General features: G+C 37.0%; 1 protein-coding gene across 1 annotated transcript in view; it reads left to right on the forward strand.

The window, feature by feature from the left end:
* Positions 1 to 16,527, forward strand: part of LOC148942832 (beta-catenin-like protein 1) — a 119,423-nt gene that overhangs the window by 6,222 nt on the left and 96,674 nt on the right. Inside the window, exon 2 of the mRNA XM_089102370.1 lies at positions 3,451 to 3,684. Coding sequence (XP_088958496.1) covers positions 3,451 to 3,684 — 234 coding nt within the window. The remainder of the gene's footprint in view (positions 1 to 3,450; positions 3,685 to 16,527) is intronic.

Here is a 16,527-nt window from a genome sequence, read left to right on the forward strand (position 1 = left end):
ATATATATATATATATATATATATATATATATATATATATATATATATATATATATATATATATATATATATATATATATATATATATATATATATATATGAAAACCGGTATCTTGGGATACTCCCGCATAGAAAGACGATCTAAATAGTCAGAAGTCTGAGAAAATTCGTTAAGAGCCTTACTTTTGGTTTTTGCAAATGACGTCATGTCCTATGTTAGTACATCATATAAGGATTTCTTATGACATCATATAAGCATTTTCTTATATAATGTCATGCGTAGCATAGATAAGATTGTTGAGTTTCCAACGCATCAGTTTTTTGTATAACATAATGTGACAACACCTTTACGGGCAGCTAAAGCAAAGGTCATTGCTAAATTCTCTGAATTAATCAAAATCCTAAAACGTGTCAAAGATGAAAATGAAGAGCAAAGACACGGGCGGTTAGAAGATATGCGAAAACAATAATTAGAGCGTGTCAAAAATGAAAATGAAGAGCAAATACACACGCGGTTAGAAAACATGCGACACTGAGCATGTAAGTGTGTCAAAAATTGAAATGAAGAGCAAAGACACACGCGGTTAGAAGAAAAGCGGCATTGTGTTAAAAATGAAAATGAAGAGCAAAGACACAAGTAGTGATAGGTCAATCTAAGGTAGCGGGCAGGTGGGACATTACAGTTTCAATCTAAGGTAGCGGGCAGGTGGGATATTACAGTGTCAATCTAAGGTAGCGGGGAGGTAGGAGATTACATTGTTAAACTAAGGTATCGGGCTGGTGGGACATTAGAGTTTCAACCTAAGGTAAAGGGCAGGTGGGACATTACAGTGTCAATCTAAGGTAGCGGGCAGGTGGGATGTTACAGTGTCAATCTAAGGTAGCGGGCAGGTGGGACATTACTGTGTCAATATAAGAGAGGGGGGGGGGTAGGAGATTACTGTATTAATGATAGAGAGCGGGGTGGTAGGAGATTACTGTATTAATGATAGAGAGCGGGGTGGTAGGAGATTACTGTATTAATGATAGAGAGAGGGGTGGTAGGAAATTACTGTCTCAATGATAGGTAGAAGACAGATAGGACATTACTGTCTCAATGAGAGGTAGAAGACAGGTAGGACATTACAGTGTCAATTAAAGGTAGCGGCCAGGTAGGGCATTACTGTCTTAATCTAAGGTAGCAGACAGATAGAAATCCCACGCCTAAAAAGGTCATATCTTAGGTTGTTTTTTTATGTTGTAATTATAATCAGCATACCATGAAAATTCATGCAGTTCACAGTACAACGATTTTGTATTAAATTTCATGTTTCTGATAGAGTCATGGCTGTTCAAATATCATGCATACATCGATGGTTGGTTTCATGGTATGGTTGAATGAAGTTAATGGTCATGAAATTCTGTCTGTTAAGCAATATTTTAGGCGTGTCTTTTTATGTTTGGCCTTGAACACGGGTATAAAACTTCTGACGATGAGTTATTAGTAGGGAGGCCCTATCGACGCTGGTACGTACATAATTTATGCATGTTTTCATGGTTTTTCTCACTGAGAATGTTTTTTCATGGTTCTTCTCTTTGATGGATGTAAACATAAGTTCACATCAACAATTGATGGATGTAGACATCTGGTTATTGTTTGATGGTTATGTGTGTTGATCAATTTATTTGTTGTTTGATGGATGTCTACATAAGTTCAACTACAACTTGGATGTAGACATCTGGTTATTGTTTGATGGTTATGTGTGTTGGTCAATTTATTTGTTGTTTTCTTGGATGTCAACATAAGTCCAACAACAACTTGGATGTCAACAACAATTGCTGTTGTTTTCTTGGATTCCAACATAAGTTCACATCAAAAATTGCTGGATTGATCGAGTCTAACGGGACAGGGTCAATGACACCTCTTTCTAGGTCAATTCATTTGTTGTTTCCAAATGTTATTGATCGAGTCTAACGCGGCAAGATCACGTGTCTCTTTCTAAGCCAATCAGGGAGCTACGTAAGGTTTCCCATTACATCACATTTCGCCCTTGAGATTTTGTATATAACGGACATGCGTTGAGGTTAAATTATCATACAGTTTTAAGACACCATGGATAAAGCATTGAATATTGATGAGTTGGAAACTTTGGCTACATCGATTTATAATGTGAGTCCTGTTTAGTAAACTTTCTTAGTTTATTTCCAAATAAAATCATTTAAATAGTCCCCCCTCCAGTATATTCAAATTCAGGTAAATCCCCCCCAATACAAACTCCACTATGTGTTGTTTATAGTCGCTAGAAAGCGTGAAATATGCCCTTTTTTACCATGTAAACCCCTCCCCCCTGGTTACGACTTTAATTCTTTCATTGAAAATAATTATTTTTCGATAAAGTTATGCTTTCTATATCCTAGCTAAAAGTGACAACTTACTTCCGTCAATTCTTAGGCATGCTGATTCCATTTAAACCGTCAACCATTATGACATTAAGCCGCTAAGATTTAAATAGTGATAATTATTGGCACTCGTGAAGTCCACGTCCGACATGGTATTTATCATGAGTTAGGATAGCAGCATTATATTGGTTTCACTAAAAAGATGCTTCTTTTTGGTCAAATTAGTGACAGTAAATCCTTTGAATTGCAAGAGGGGATGGGATGTTAGTTGTAATAAATAGTTTCATATAGTATTTGTTTCCCTTTTTGAATACTCAATGTTTATATGGGGGAGGGTGTTTCCAATTCAGGGTATACCCCCCCCAAAAAAAAAAAATTCCACTATGCGATGTTTATAGTCCTTAGAAAGCATAAAATACGCTCTTTTTCCACTACGTAAACCCCTCACCCCTCCTCCCATCATTCATCACAATTTAATTCTTTCAATTGAAGTTATTACTCAAAAAGTTTCATTTTCACACACGTTTAAAACCATTAAAAAATCTTCACACGTGCGATTTAACCTAACCTGTGTGTTAATAAGTCTCAAAAGGGTAGCTTCGTAAACAAATCTTCTCGCATGCGCGTTGTCTAAATTAACAAAGACAAGGGTGATAGCTAGACACGGAAATGATTAAGGCTACAGGCTTTGCGTAATTCTAGACGGTTTGAAAAAGAGGTGGTAAAATTAGATCTATGTCTCTTGCACTCTAAACGAAATACATCTTTTATTAACAGAACGGAAAAAGATTGATTTTGCAGACAATTATACCTAATGAGAGGAGTGTTCTATTTTCAAATGACTTTGATGAAAGCAAATAATGTTTTAGTTAAATCTTCAAAGTTTTACCTTCCCGGAAAGGAAGGGATGGGGCAATTTAAATGCTCTTATTTAGAATTCATGGATTTTATCTACCCTTTAGATGATTAATAGTTTAAGAGACTTTCATAAAAATCTTTCTTTCACGAATTTCCTTTCTTTTGTAAAAGGGGGAGTCGATATTTTATACTAAATTTTTCTTCTTTTTTAAGAATGATTCCGTCAAATGCCCGCCGCTGCCTCCCAGTAAGAGAGCTAGGGTCCAAGATAAAACCCCTAAGAAGGCGACAGCTGTCCAATACGGTCGCTGGCCGAAACCCTCCAGCCCTGCGCTGCCTGCCCAAGTTTCATCTGCGCAGGCAGTAATACAGCCTGGCCAAAAACCAAAGAGAGAGTGGATGGCTGTTTTCAATGCCGCCGCCGCCACATCTGTGCAAAATCATGAGGTAGCCGGCCCGTCACCCCCTTATCATACTTTGTCGAGGGTCTCAAGACCTGTCCCGTCTACTCAAGGTCATGAGGTTGCCCTCCAACACGCGCTACCAGGACCATCTGGCACCCAAATGCAGCCGGAAAATGGAAATGTAAGCATTTTTACCTCTAGTTTCTACCTGGTTATAAAAAAATATCTACCTATTTCTTCCAACCTTTTTAGGCCTTTCTTTTAACCTTTTTTCAACACAGTAAAAGTACGTCAGAGATATTAAAAGACATTTTTCTCCCAAAGGAAATATAGCCTTCTCCATTTGTATTATGTCAAGTGCATGCATTCACCATGCTAAATCAGGTTAGTGAAGCCAAAAAAGGCACTATATTCTGGTCATAGTAAGGTTAGATAATTTCTATTGCGATATAAACGAAAGGTTAACCTTGCCTCTACAAATTTCTTAAAAAAAAATTTCTATCAGAATGAGTTGTGTAGCATGAAAGGGATAGGCTATCAATTTCAAATCAAGTTTTTTTTCCAAAGCAGATAAAGAGCATTAATATGAAAATTTTTTTGGAGGGATTGTTTGAACAAAATTAAAACCTGCTATATCATGATTTAGATTGTAAATATCTTATATTAAGGTGGAACTTTCAGGATATATAGAGCAGTGAATTAACCAAATGCTACTAAGCATGTAAATAATAATCCAATTTTTAAAATAGGGTAATTTATACACTTTGAAAATAAGCTATTTTTTTTATAGATTGCATTGGTTCCATATTCTCCATCTCCCCCCTGCTCGTCAGTTGGAGAAGAAGAAGACGCATCTATGGAGTTTCGCAACAATAACCTGACAATCAATGAATGGCATGGTATCGTTAATGAAGTACCTGACAATATCGATGATTTTTTAACTAATTATTTTAATGTAGATACTAGCACAGTTGAGCAGGGAGACTTGCCTTTGCTAAGTCGAAACACTATGCAAATTTTAGAGGATTTTACACGGGAATTAACGGGGAACCCTTCCCCCTCAGATTACGTGAACATAGTTCAAACAAATGAAATAGATTCTCACAATCATATTGTTGAACAAAGCGGGGCTGGAGGGGGGATAATATACAAGAGGGAAAGGAGGCTGACAATACCCAATTTACGAGACTACCTGACTTTCAGCTGTCAAGTTCAATATTAAATACGATAGTTGTCTACCCCGCGACTTTTGGGGATGCATTTAATTCGCTTATGGGGGGGGGGACTTTTTATTTGACCCTATAGATATTGTCCATGAATATGTAGATAGAATTCTTGCACTGTTAGAAAACCAGATTCAATTGTGGGGAGGTAGGGATGCTATTAAGGTTTCAATTGTTTTAAAGGTATTTTATTTAAATGAGGGTAAAAGTGAAGTTTATGATTATTTTGTACAGACCGAGATGCTAGTGGTCTACCCGCATTTAGAAAACTACGAAACAGTTTTTATGGATTGGGTAGGCCACATTATTACGCATCTCGAAAATTATAACGAGAATGGGAGTGGATCTGTCGTTCTTTTTGTTGAAAATTTAAGCGTAAATATTTGTAAATTTAAAAAAGATTTTATTTTAAGAGGTGGGGCAGGAGGGGCGGGGCCAAGAGCAAAAGTTTTAAAATATAATCCAGATTTAGAGGGTTGTCAAGGCGTTCAGCGAATCTGTTTTGAAACAGGTCAAAAATGTTTCAAGTACGCTTTCCTAATGTCAGCATTCGAGCCTCTAGCATGTGACGCCACAAAGACGAATTTAGAATATTTGGCTGTGCATAGGAAGGTGGGGTCCGATTTTCCCATTGTAGATTCCACTTGTTTAGAGGGAAAACATCCAGTAACGCTCAGGTCCATTGATATTTTCGAAAGGGCCAATGTCTATTTAAATATCGGCGTTACTGTGGTTCAGTATGAAACTGAATTTGAGGATGGGGCTCGTTGTAATAAGAAGGGAGTATTGTTCCCAGTAAGGGGTCCGTCAATTGAATTGGTGAAGCACTGGTTTTGGTTGTTGTATACACCACCTAGTGACCCTAATGCAATTGGCCATTTTAACCCAATTACAGACCTAGGGTAAGACAGGGTAAAAAAAATAGGGACACGTTTCTACTGTCCAACATGCCTGTCTCGATTTCTTAGTGATTTAAAACTACAGAACCATATGAAACATGTGAGCGATATGGCTACCAGTTAGTGGAAACGGTTTCAGATGATATTGCCGTTTTACGCATTAAAAACTTCCAAAATACCTCCCTCCAGAGCAATAAAATCTCTTTGGATTTTGAGGCAAAGCAAGTGGAACTGAACGATTCTCGATTTCCGAATCGAATCAAAGAACATTAAGCCATAGCGGTTTCCTATTCCCATGCGCAAAGAGATAACTGTAACACTATGCAGTTGTTAGAAATAGTTGAAACGTTGGATGAGAATGAGTGCATGATCAAGGCACTGACTAAATTAATTGACACCGCAAATGGCGCTATTTCTCGTTTGAGAAATACCCATTACCCAATGTTGTTGTCTGCAGAGGATCGTCTCGCGATTAAAAATAAAAAAATATGCTGGGTTTGTAAGGGGGAGTTTGAAGAGGGGACTAAGGGGAAAAGAACTAGGAGGAAAAGAGGGGGGAAGGGGAAATTCAGAGACCACAATTACTTGTGGCAGGAAATATCATCAGGGGTATTAATTTTAGACGGGTAGCACATCAATCGTGCAATGTGAATGTAAGCCAGCAGTTTTTTATACCGGTTTTCATTCACAACGCAAATTATGATTTAAAATTTATTTTACCGGCTTTGGCACGTATGCACAGGGAGGGAGGGGGAGTAGATAGTCCATGGGTAAACAATTCATTTACCTATAATATTATCCCCAAATCAGCAGAGAAGCTAGTGTTTCTCGAGTTGAAATTGCAGGTAGTGAATAACGGGCATACATACCTGAATAAAATCAGGTCTTTAGATTCTTTTAGTTTTTTCCCCAAGGCATTGATTCAATTGATTCAAGTGCAGAAAAGTGACAATTTAGATAGTTTTCCTTTGCTTAAACAACAGTTTACAGACAGTGAAATGTATGATATATTGACCTGTAAAGGTGTATATGCATACGACTATTACTGTTTTGGCGCTCGATTAAACAAGGAGAAATTACCTCCAATTGAAGCTTTCTATAATTCACTCAACAACAGTGAATGCACCGCCGAGGAATACGAATTTGCCAAGAGGGTCTGGGATAAGGGTAATTGTAAGAATGGGTGGAATTATTGTAGACCGTACTTGCCCAGTGAAGTTTTAACTCTGTTAGATATTGTCTGTAAAAACACAGACCAAATATATTTAGACTTTGGACGAGATATAGGTTATTATTTTTCACACCACATTTGGTGATGGACTTGATTTTAAAAATTAGTAGGGAAGAAATAGGGTTGATCACTGATGTAGATCAACACCTTTTTGTAGAAAGATCAATGAGGGGAGGGTATGCTTTTCATAGAGATCGCGTTTTGACAACAGATCCAAGCGGGCAAGACACTGGTGTAAAGTCAAATGCAGTTTTCATTGACATGAACTCGTTATACCCCTCGGCAATGTCTCACTACTCTTTGCCGTGTGGAAACTATAAATGGGTTGAGAATCCTTGTGAGTTCCCCGACATTCACACCGTCGAGGACAATGGGCCACAAGGATGGTTCTTGGATGAAATTGACGGGCATATTCCATTGGCGCTTCATGATTCTGTCAAAGATTTTGTTTTCCCCTGTATCAATTGACCAGTGACAAAGGACTCACTGAGCCCATACAATCGATCATTGGTTTAGGATATGGGGATGCACTGGAACCCCTCCAAGCAGAAACTGATTGCAGACCTAGACCCTAAACAGAACATCGTTGTTCACCATGTGCTTTTGCGCTGGATGGTGAACAATGGTTTCAAGATCACGAAAATACATCGGGTCCTGCAATTCATTCAAAAACCTTATTTGAAGACGTTTATCGATACCTTTGTCGATAAACGCTCTCGGGCAAAAAGTAAGGTAGAAAAAAAATTGTACAAGCTTATTTTAAATTCAGCGTTTGGCAAAATGTGTGAAAGCGTACGGAACAGATCTCGTTGTGACGTCGTGACTGACCCCCAAGAATGTGCACGAATTATTGCAGACCTCAATTTTACATCGTTCACGATAATAGAGGCAAGCATGGTTCTTCTACACAGGAAAAAGAGAAATGTGGTACTGAACAAGAATTTAGCTGAAGTTAGTTCAGTACTTGAAATTCCCAATAAGCTCATGTTGTCCTTTTTTTACAATGTGTGCAAGGTACAATGGCCAAGGGAGGGGGAGGTTCAAGTTTATTATGGGGATACGGATTCTCTGATGTTAAAAGTAAAAACCGGGGATTTATTGGGAAATTTAGAAAATGGGGAACACATCAGCTCGCGGACGGATTTCACTAACTGGAATGCATCCCTCTACCCCGAGTTGGTGAAACGTCAGGCCCCCAATCTGCTACTCATGTTAAAAATCATAGACGGGGAGTGATTTGATATCCTATGGGGTGTTCCCCGGTACTAAATTTTATTGTGTAGAAACGCACAACAAAGATGTAAAACAGGCGTGTAAAGGGGTGCCTGCACATTTTGTAAAAAACAATTTCAACATGAGTGTCTACAGAACCTGTGTAGAGAGTAGTCTAGTGCCGAGAGCACAAGTGCTTGCAATTCGCTCTGTGCAGCATAAAAGTTATACTGTTAGAGTTGAAAAGAATGCAATATCGTGTATATCCGACAAAGTCTTTGTGCTCGAGAATGGTGTAAGTGTACTCTCCCACGGCCACTATAGAATTTCAGATCGGGTTGACCATGATAGAGTTCGCGGTAATCAATACCGAAAAACTAAAGCCTTTTTCCCATTACAAATACTACTAGCAGATCTTTTGACTCTGGGTGAGATTCAACGGCGTCACAGTCACCCATACAAGTAAATTCTACTTGCAATCAGTGTTTTTATTCGCTATGCATATACCATTCCACTGCGGTCAAAGAGCGGCGATGAAGTTGCTAAAGCTCTTGAAATCATCCTTGAACAGGATTACTATAAGAAGATTCAAACGGATCGGGGTAGTGAATTTGTTAATCCCCATGTAAAGACGGTTCTACTGAAATGTAATACAATCCTCTATCATAGTCATAGTCCAATAAAGGCAGCATTGGCCGAACGGCTGATAAGAACTATTCGACTTTTAATTTCTAGATATTGCACTTTGAAAAATAATGCTGCTTTTATTCATGATTTGGATAAAATCATGTTGATTTATAATCAACGTTCACATTGAACCCTGTCCAACTCAACCCAAACAGAAGTTCATCATGATTTCGATACACTTGACACTTTTCTTAAACAATATTCCAATGGTGGTGGTGATAATGAGAAGAAAAAGAAGAAATTCAATGTTGGTGATACTGTTCGAACCAATCGAACTATTAATGTTTTTGAAAAGGGTAATTACTTATGGTCCACTGAACTTTTTAAAGTCTCCAAACTCTTGGACACCAAACCCATAGCGTATCGTCTACGTGACATGGAAGATGATGAGATTCTTGGTGGCTTTTGTGATTATGAATTACAAAAAGTTAAAAACACCGGATTCTATCAGATTGAAAAGATATTAAAGACTCGTAATCACAGGGGAATGAAACAGTTGCTTGTTCGTTGGCTAGGACACAACTCTGATTTTGATTCTTGGATCGGTGTTGAAGACATTGACAATGCCCAATGATTTTTATGTAACATTTATGTCCAACGTCTCCGACCCTCTCTACAATGATTTGAATAAAACAAGTGATTTTAGGACGAAACTCTCCCCCACCATCAAATTCGATGACGGAAATTATGAAGTTGCTCTTTTAGATTGTAGTCTCAAAAATACCTATGATATTCTGAGAAAAGATCGCGTGTATGAGATAAAAGCTATACCATTCGATTGGTGAGTCTTTTTCGAGTATGAATGGGTTGAAGCACTTAAATCTAGTGAATATCCCCATGTCACACTGAAATATAAAGAATATGGTAGTATGAACGATTTGTGTCATACAATCAATAGGAAAATCTCTGTTCGTAAGAATGGTACATTCCAATTTAATTATTCAGTAGAACATGATAGGATTTACATTAGCTCACCCGTTAAGTTGACACTGAAATGATTCATCTCAATGATAATCTGAGATGTGTTCTTGGCTTCAAAGGGAATATGATCAGTGGTAAAAACGCTGGAACTGTCAGTGGGATGAATCGTGTTATTTTTGCTGATTATCCACCTGGTCGCGCCTCGGACTCTTGTATATTTCTTTATGCGTCCTTTGTGGAAACATCGAGAATTGGTAATTCAAATGTTCCCCTCCTAAGTGTTCTTGAACGAAATAAATTTTTTTTTTTTTACTGAAAGTAAGGAACGACGTTAAAACTTAAAACGAACAGAAATTATTCCGTATATGAAAGGGGCTGTCCCCTCCTCAACGCCTCGCTCTTTACGCTAAAGTTTTTATTGTTTAAAAAAAATAGAGTTGTGTGAAAGTCAAACTTTTGCGTAAAGAGCGAGGCGTTGAGGAGGGGACCGCCCCATTCATATACGGAATAATTTCTGTTCGTTTTAATTTTTAACGTTGTTCCTTACTTTCAGTTAAAAAAATTTGTTTCTTTATTTAAATTTTGAACGTTTTTTAATTAATGCAGGTTTTGATTTTGGCTCACCGTACATGAATAGTTAAAAAAAATTGAATATTAATTTTACTTTTATTTGGTTAAATGGCTTTCTCGAAACCTGTTTAATTTTATTTACGAACATTTTTATTAGTAATAAATATACGTAACTTACGAATTAACTTTCGTAACGAATCTCTATATTCTTATATTTTTAATACGTATATTAGAGGGTTCGCCCCCTAGTCAATAACTTGCTCTTTAAGCTAAAGTTCGAATTTTGTTTCAATTCTTTAAAAATGACCCCTTAATCACAAATGCTGTTAATTAGAATAAATAGCTCTTATGAAAGTACTAAATAATCTTTGGCTTAAAGAGCGAGATATTGACTAGGGGATGAACCCAATCATTTACGTAATATTTTCTGTCGTTTTAAGTTTTGATGTTGCTCCTTACTCTCAGTTAAAAAACTTATTTTTTTTATATATAATTTCTGATCTTTATTTAAATAATACTGGGAAATCCGGCGCCCAATTCATAGCAATGTCCCTTCTCCCATGAAAACTTCCTTCATGGTAAGATCCTCCCACATAACCCCCGACCCACTCCCCCCCACGACTAGCAAAAATCCCCTCTGAAAACGTCTGTATAATTACCAATAACCAATACAAAATGTTAAAAATTGGTAAAGTTAAAAACTTTAAGCCCACCCCCCCGGGACGTCGGGGGATTAAGTCATCCTAAAAGACATATTTATCATGTTTTCGACCATGCTGAACAAAATGGCTATCTCAAAATTTTGATCGGGTGACTTTGGGAAAAAATGAGCATGGGAGGGGGCCTAGTTGCCCTCCATTTTTTTGGTCACTTAAAAAAGGCACTAGAACTTTTAATTTCTGTTCAAATGAGCCCTCGCACGATACTCTAGGACCACTGGGTCGGTACGATCACCCCTGGAAAAAAAATAAATAAACACGCATCCGTGATCTTTCTTCTGGCAAAAAATGCAAAATTCCACATTTTTGTAGATAAGAGCTTGAAACCTCCGCAGTAGGGTTCTCTGATACTCTGAATATGATGGTGTGATTTTAATTAAGGTTCTATAACTTTTAGGGGGTCTTTCCCCCTTTTTTCGAAAATCAGCCAAATCTTCTCAGGTGCATAACTTTTGATAGGTAGGACTAAACTTGATGGTTACCATTGAGCCGGGTCACTCCTTACTTACAGTTCGTTACCACGAACTGTTTGAAACAACCCATGAACATGTTCATCACTATAATATAAAGCATCTTCAGTATGTTCCTGTAAACATTTCGTATTTGTAACTCTGTCAGTTAACACTAAGAAGTGAATTAGGTGATCCTCTAGCAATAACAAAAGGTTTGGCCGTGATTACATGTCATTTTCGACCCTTTCGGCAACAACAACAACAAAATGGCTAATAGAAAAAACATATTTGTTTGTCCTGATATTGATTGCTATGTTACTGCTCTCCAACTAAGACAATTGGGTCATGGAAAAGACTATTATAAAGGCCGTTCGTCAATGTCGGACTACGGTCTTGGCAGTTGGTTTGCTAAGCTGTTTCGCTCTGCAATACCGCTGGCTAAAAAATATGTTGCGCCGGTTGCCGCAGATTTTGCATCTTCTACGCTACACGATTGGGGGGGGGGGGGGATGGTACAGATTTAAAAAAAAGGGTATCACAAAATCTCAGGTCCAGCGCACGGTCCCTTGGCGAGCGATTGAAATCACGACAAAGTGGAAAAGGTTTTAAAAGGAGGAGTAACATCTCATCACTCATCAGTCTGTTCTTAGGTAAGAAGTGAAAGACATCATCACTCTTGTCAAAAAAAGTAAGAATAATCAAAAGAAACCAAGAAGAAAAATCATTAGATCAAAAAGGGATTTCTCTTCCTAGACTGAAATGGCATATCTACCCCACAAGGAATCTCATCCCACTGTCACCACATCTCTAAATCTTTTCAATGAAGAAAGTGTGGATGTCAGTGTAAAGCTCGGATACTATGAACAACTTTCTATCCACAGCAACCCCTCTCTGAAAACATACATTTTCAAATTTATTCCAATGAAGACTACTTCATAGATCAATTTAAAAGTTGTGTTGAGGAAAAAGTCTGACAATTTACCTCCCTCCAACGTCGATGGACTATCCTATGAAAATGGTTTACTATACAATTTATTTAAACAGATATGTTTCTACATAAATGGAACATTGGTGAGCACTAGCAACAATCTATCAAACTGTGCGAGTTACATACAATTTATGTTGATGACTCCAATGGCCTATAAGAAATTGAGAGGCGTGCCAATGGGCTATGACTATAGATCAAATGTTGATACTGACGGTGAACTCGCTTCGGCAGTGAGCAAGGAGTCGGTAGACTCAATCGGTAGACTCAATCATGAAATATTCAATATATCCCAATGGATGCCGCCCAATGTTAAAATTGATATAAAGTTACAACTTGCACCATCCATTTTCATATTGAGAAAAATACCTGATGCAGCACCCGATGCTAATGTCAATCTCACCTCGGCAATACTTCTTGTGCGAAAACAACAGGTTATGAGTTCTGTTGCTTTGGCAATTGAAAAACTAAGAGCCTCTTGAAATAATATCAAACTGCTCGCTCCTCACACAATCGCAAATCAACGTAATATTCCCACTGGATCAAGTACCTACACCAATTTTTCATTTATCAATGGTGAAATTCCTTCGAAAATCGCCTCGGCTTTTGCAAAAAAAGCCAGTGCCATAGTATCGTGGACAAGCTCGCCACATGAATTTGAATTATTTGGACTTTCCTCTCTTGTATGTAAAGTAAATGGAATGCCTCTCTACAATTTGTCCTTTGATAAATCCTATAGGACCCTATATCAATTGACATTGCAATCCCTAGATCGAGATTCTCAACTATATGAAAATGGTATTACCGATTCAATGTTCGCAAAAAGTCATGGTATCATTGTTTTGGACTAGTCTAGTACTCAAGATATGAGTATTGTTCGGAAGGGCACTATGCGATTAGAGCGTACCTTTGCAAAACCGTTGACGGAGAGTGTAGCACTTACCTCACTAATCAATTTGGAACCTATTGGAAAATTATCCCCAACGGCAATCTTTTATTTGATCTGAGACCATGAATACACAGCAAGTAATCGATGTACTTACCATTCATCCTTTTATGTCCAAATACAAATCCTATTGCATACCCTCAGATTTCCTTGAATATATTCATACTGATAACAATACCATTATCATTGTTAGTAGTAGTCCATCGACTGTGCAGACGGGTCATTAGCTATGCATCTTTCAAACAGCAAAGAATATAGAATTTGACCCTCTTGGTCTACCATATACATTCTACACACCACACATCAAAAACTACCTTGAAGGAAGTGGGAAAACAATTATTCAAAATCGGATGCGAGTACAAGATTTATCGACCAAAAGCTGTGGTTTTGATGCATTACTTTATTTTAATTTTCTATGTCATGACTCTACTTTCAGTGAATTTCTCAACATTTATATACACAGTCCACGTTTATATGACCTTATAGTAGAAAATACCCTCTCAGACCTGTATAACATTGATTTCAGTGCCCTAAGAATAAAGTGTTTTAAAAATGTATGTGAATTTGTTTATTAATAAAATATATATGCACTATAAAAAAGTCTTTCGTCTTTATTGTTTAGATTTCTTCTTCTTCTTCGTCATAGTCATTTAGATTGTCATCATCAAAGTCGTCGTTGACAACGATTAGTGGTGGCAGATCATTGGGATTCAACTTGTACTGATCCTGGCGTGCAAAGTCAGGGTCACATTTTTGACAATATATTGTTACTCCATTTTTATCAAATCTTCTTGTGAAGTCAATGATACTATTACGATTCATATTGAAAATTTCACCTGTTTCTATCTCATTATTTGAAGTGATGTCGCACACAATATTCTCATATGAAGAATCACTTTCTGTCACAGCCAAATAAAAATCACTAGGTTTATAATCATTACTAGCATTGTCCTCACAACGATGACACAGGAACCATACTCTCTTCATGTTTTTACAATTGAAACGTGCTCCAAATTCTTCTTCCCAATATAATTTAAATCCACGTCGACACCAATCCCTTAGAAATAAACTGAATTCACGTTTAGGGTTTTTCCAATCATACCAGGGTAAGTATCTACCCACTGATCACACTTATCATAATGACAATTGGTGCATATATATCTACTAGCATGAGGGTCACAAATCTTTTCACAGCAAGTATTACAATGATTAATTTATACAGTATATCCTTAAAGTAATTTACACGGTGTACGTAGTCTACACTTTTCATTATGGTCATCAACTGTAGTACTGTTCTCACATGAAGACCAGCTGCCCAATGTATATAAACATAGTGAACATATATGACACATTTTTTCGATGTTGTCCGTCTCACTGCCAAAAAGAAACTGACTCAAAAATCAATAAAAAAAAACAATGTCTTCTAGGAGGAGGAGGATGAGGAGGAGAAGTAATCGAGTATCGTAACAAAAACTTATTTCCTACTGTTTTAAAGAATGAATTTCTAGGTAGTGGTTAAAAGCAGAATCACAATGTCATTTTGCTTCGTTTCAATTAATATATCAATAAATTGAGTAAATGCATTTGATTCACAATGCATAAACTTCATACAATAGTCCAGAGATGGAGAATCAGTTCTCATTATGCTGTTAAGTATTTCAAGAGAAAATATTATCCATTGAAGAGATAATTCCAGAAATCATCATCTAACACTTAACATTTTTTCCGATTTGATTAAATTCCGTAAGATTTTATGTTTCTCAAATTCAATCATTCTTGTTCTCGATACTCCCACTACCAACTATAGACTAAAAATAACAAATGCAATTTTCTACTTTGTGCACAATCTCAATACCTCTTGGACACCCCCACTATAGAGAGAGAGAGAGAAAGTGGAGTAAACGATCATCTAGAGTGTCTAATCAAAAAAAGCATTATAAAAAAACATTTTTATTGACAGAAATGTAATAAAAGAATATATTTTACTCTCTTTGCGTTAGGTGAGTCAATCCATTTTCCTCAGTGTCCTTCATTAGCATTCAAGCCATGCTGTAGTCGTGATAAATATATTATATTCACTTTGGCGGCAAAGCATAATTGTTCATCTGACTTAAATTTACTCAATGATATAACGTATCTGCCAAACATCTCTTCCCACTCAAATGTTAGTCGGGAATCCTTTCCAATTTCAACTGCTACATTGGCGGCTCTTGTCTTCACAACATTACTGTCAGATCCTTCGAGTTGTAATAGTGTGAAACTACTTATTTTCACAATATTTGAACGTTATTTCTCCAATTTGAAATAATGTAAACTATTCAAATTCGACTTATTGACTGAGATACTAACTCGGTATCGGACTTTTTATATCCACGCTCAATGTCAGAGTAAAAGCGTCAACTCCTATAATCATGCTACAATGAAGAATCATGTCTAACATTAAAAGATCCATAACAGCCTGAAAAACTATTAAAAACCGTATATCCATACAATAAAACATCCATAGAAAAAAATTAAATAAAACACCAACCACATAACAATACGTAAAATCAATCATAAAGTAACACACATATTCAACCATATATAAAAACAAATCTCTGAAATAACAATCAGACTCCCACACAATAAAACATCAAATAAACACCAATGCAACAATAAAAATCCATAAACATAAAACCTCCATATACCTGTCTTTTCTTTTTAATTCATACAGTAATGTCCTATCTGTCTGCTACCTTATATTACTACATTAATGTCCCACCTGCCCGCGACCTTAGATTGACACTGAAATGTCCCACATGCCCGCTACCTTAGATTAATCTATCACTACTGACACGCACGGTTAGAAGACATGCGACACCGAGCATGTGAGCGAGTCTAAAATGAGAATGAAGAGCAAAGAGACACTCAGTTAGAAGACATGGGACACCAAGATATGAGCAAGTCGAAAATGAAAATGAAGAGGAAAGACACATGCTGTTAAAAGACATGTGATACTGAGCATGTGAGCGAGTCAATGAAAATTAACCTGGGCAGCGAGA

This window comes from Artemia sp. Qi Xiang Cuo, chromosome 16 (assembly GCF_049724085.1).
Source record: "Artemia sp. Qi Xiang Cuo chromosome 16, ASM4972408v1, whole genome shotgun sequence".
Classification (NCBI taxonomy): Eukaryota; Metazoa; Arthropoda; class Branchiopoda; order Anostraca; family Artemiidae; genus Artemia; species Artemia sp. Qi Xiang Cuo.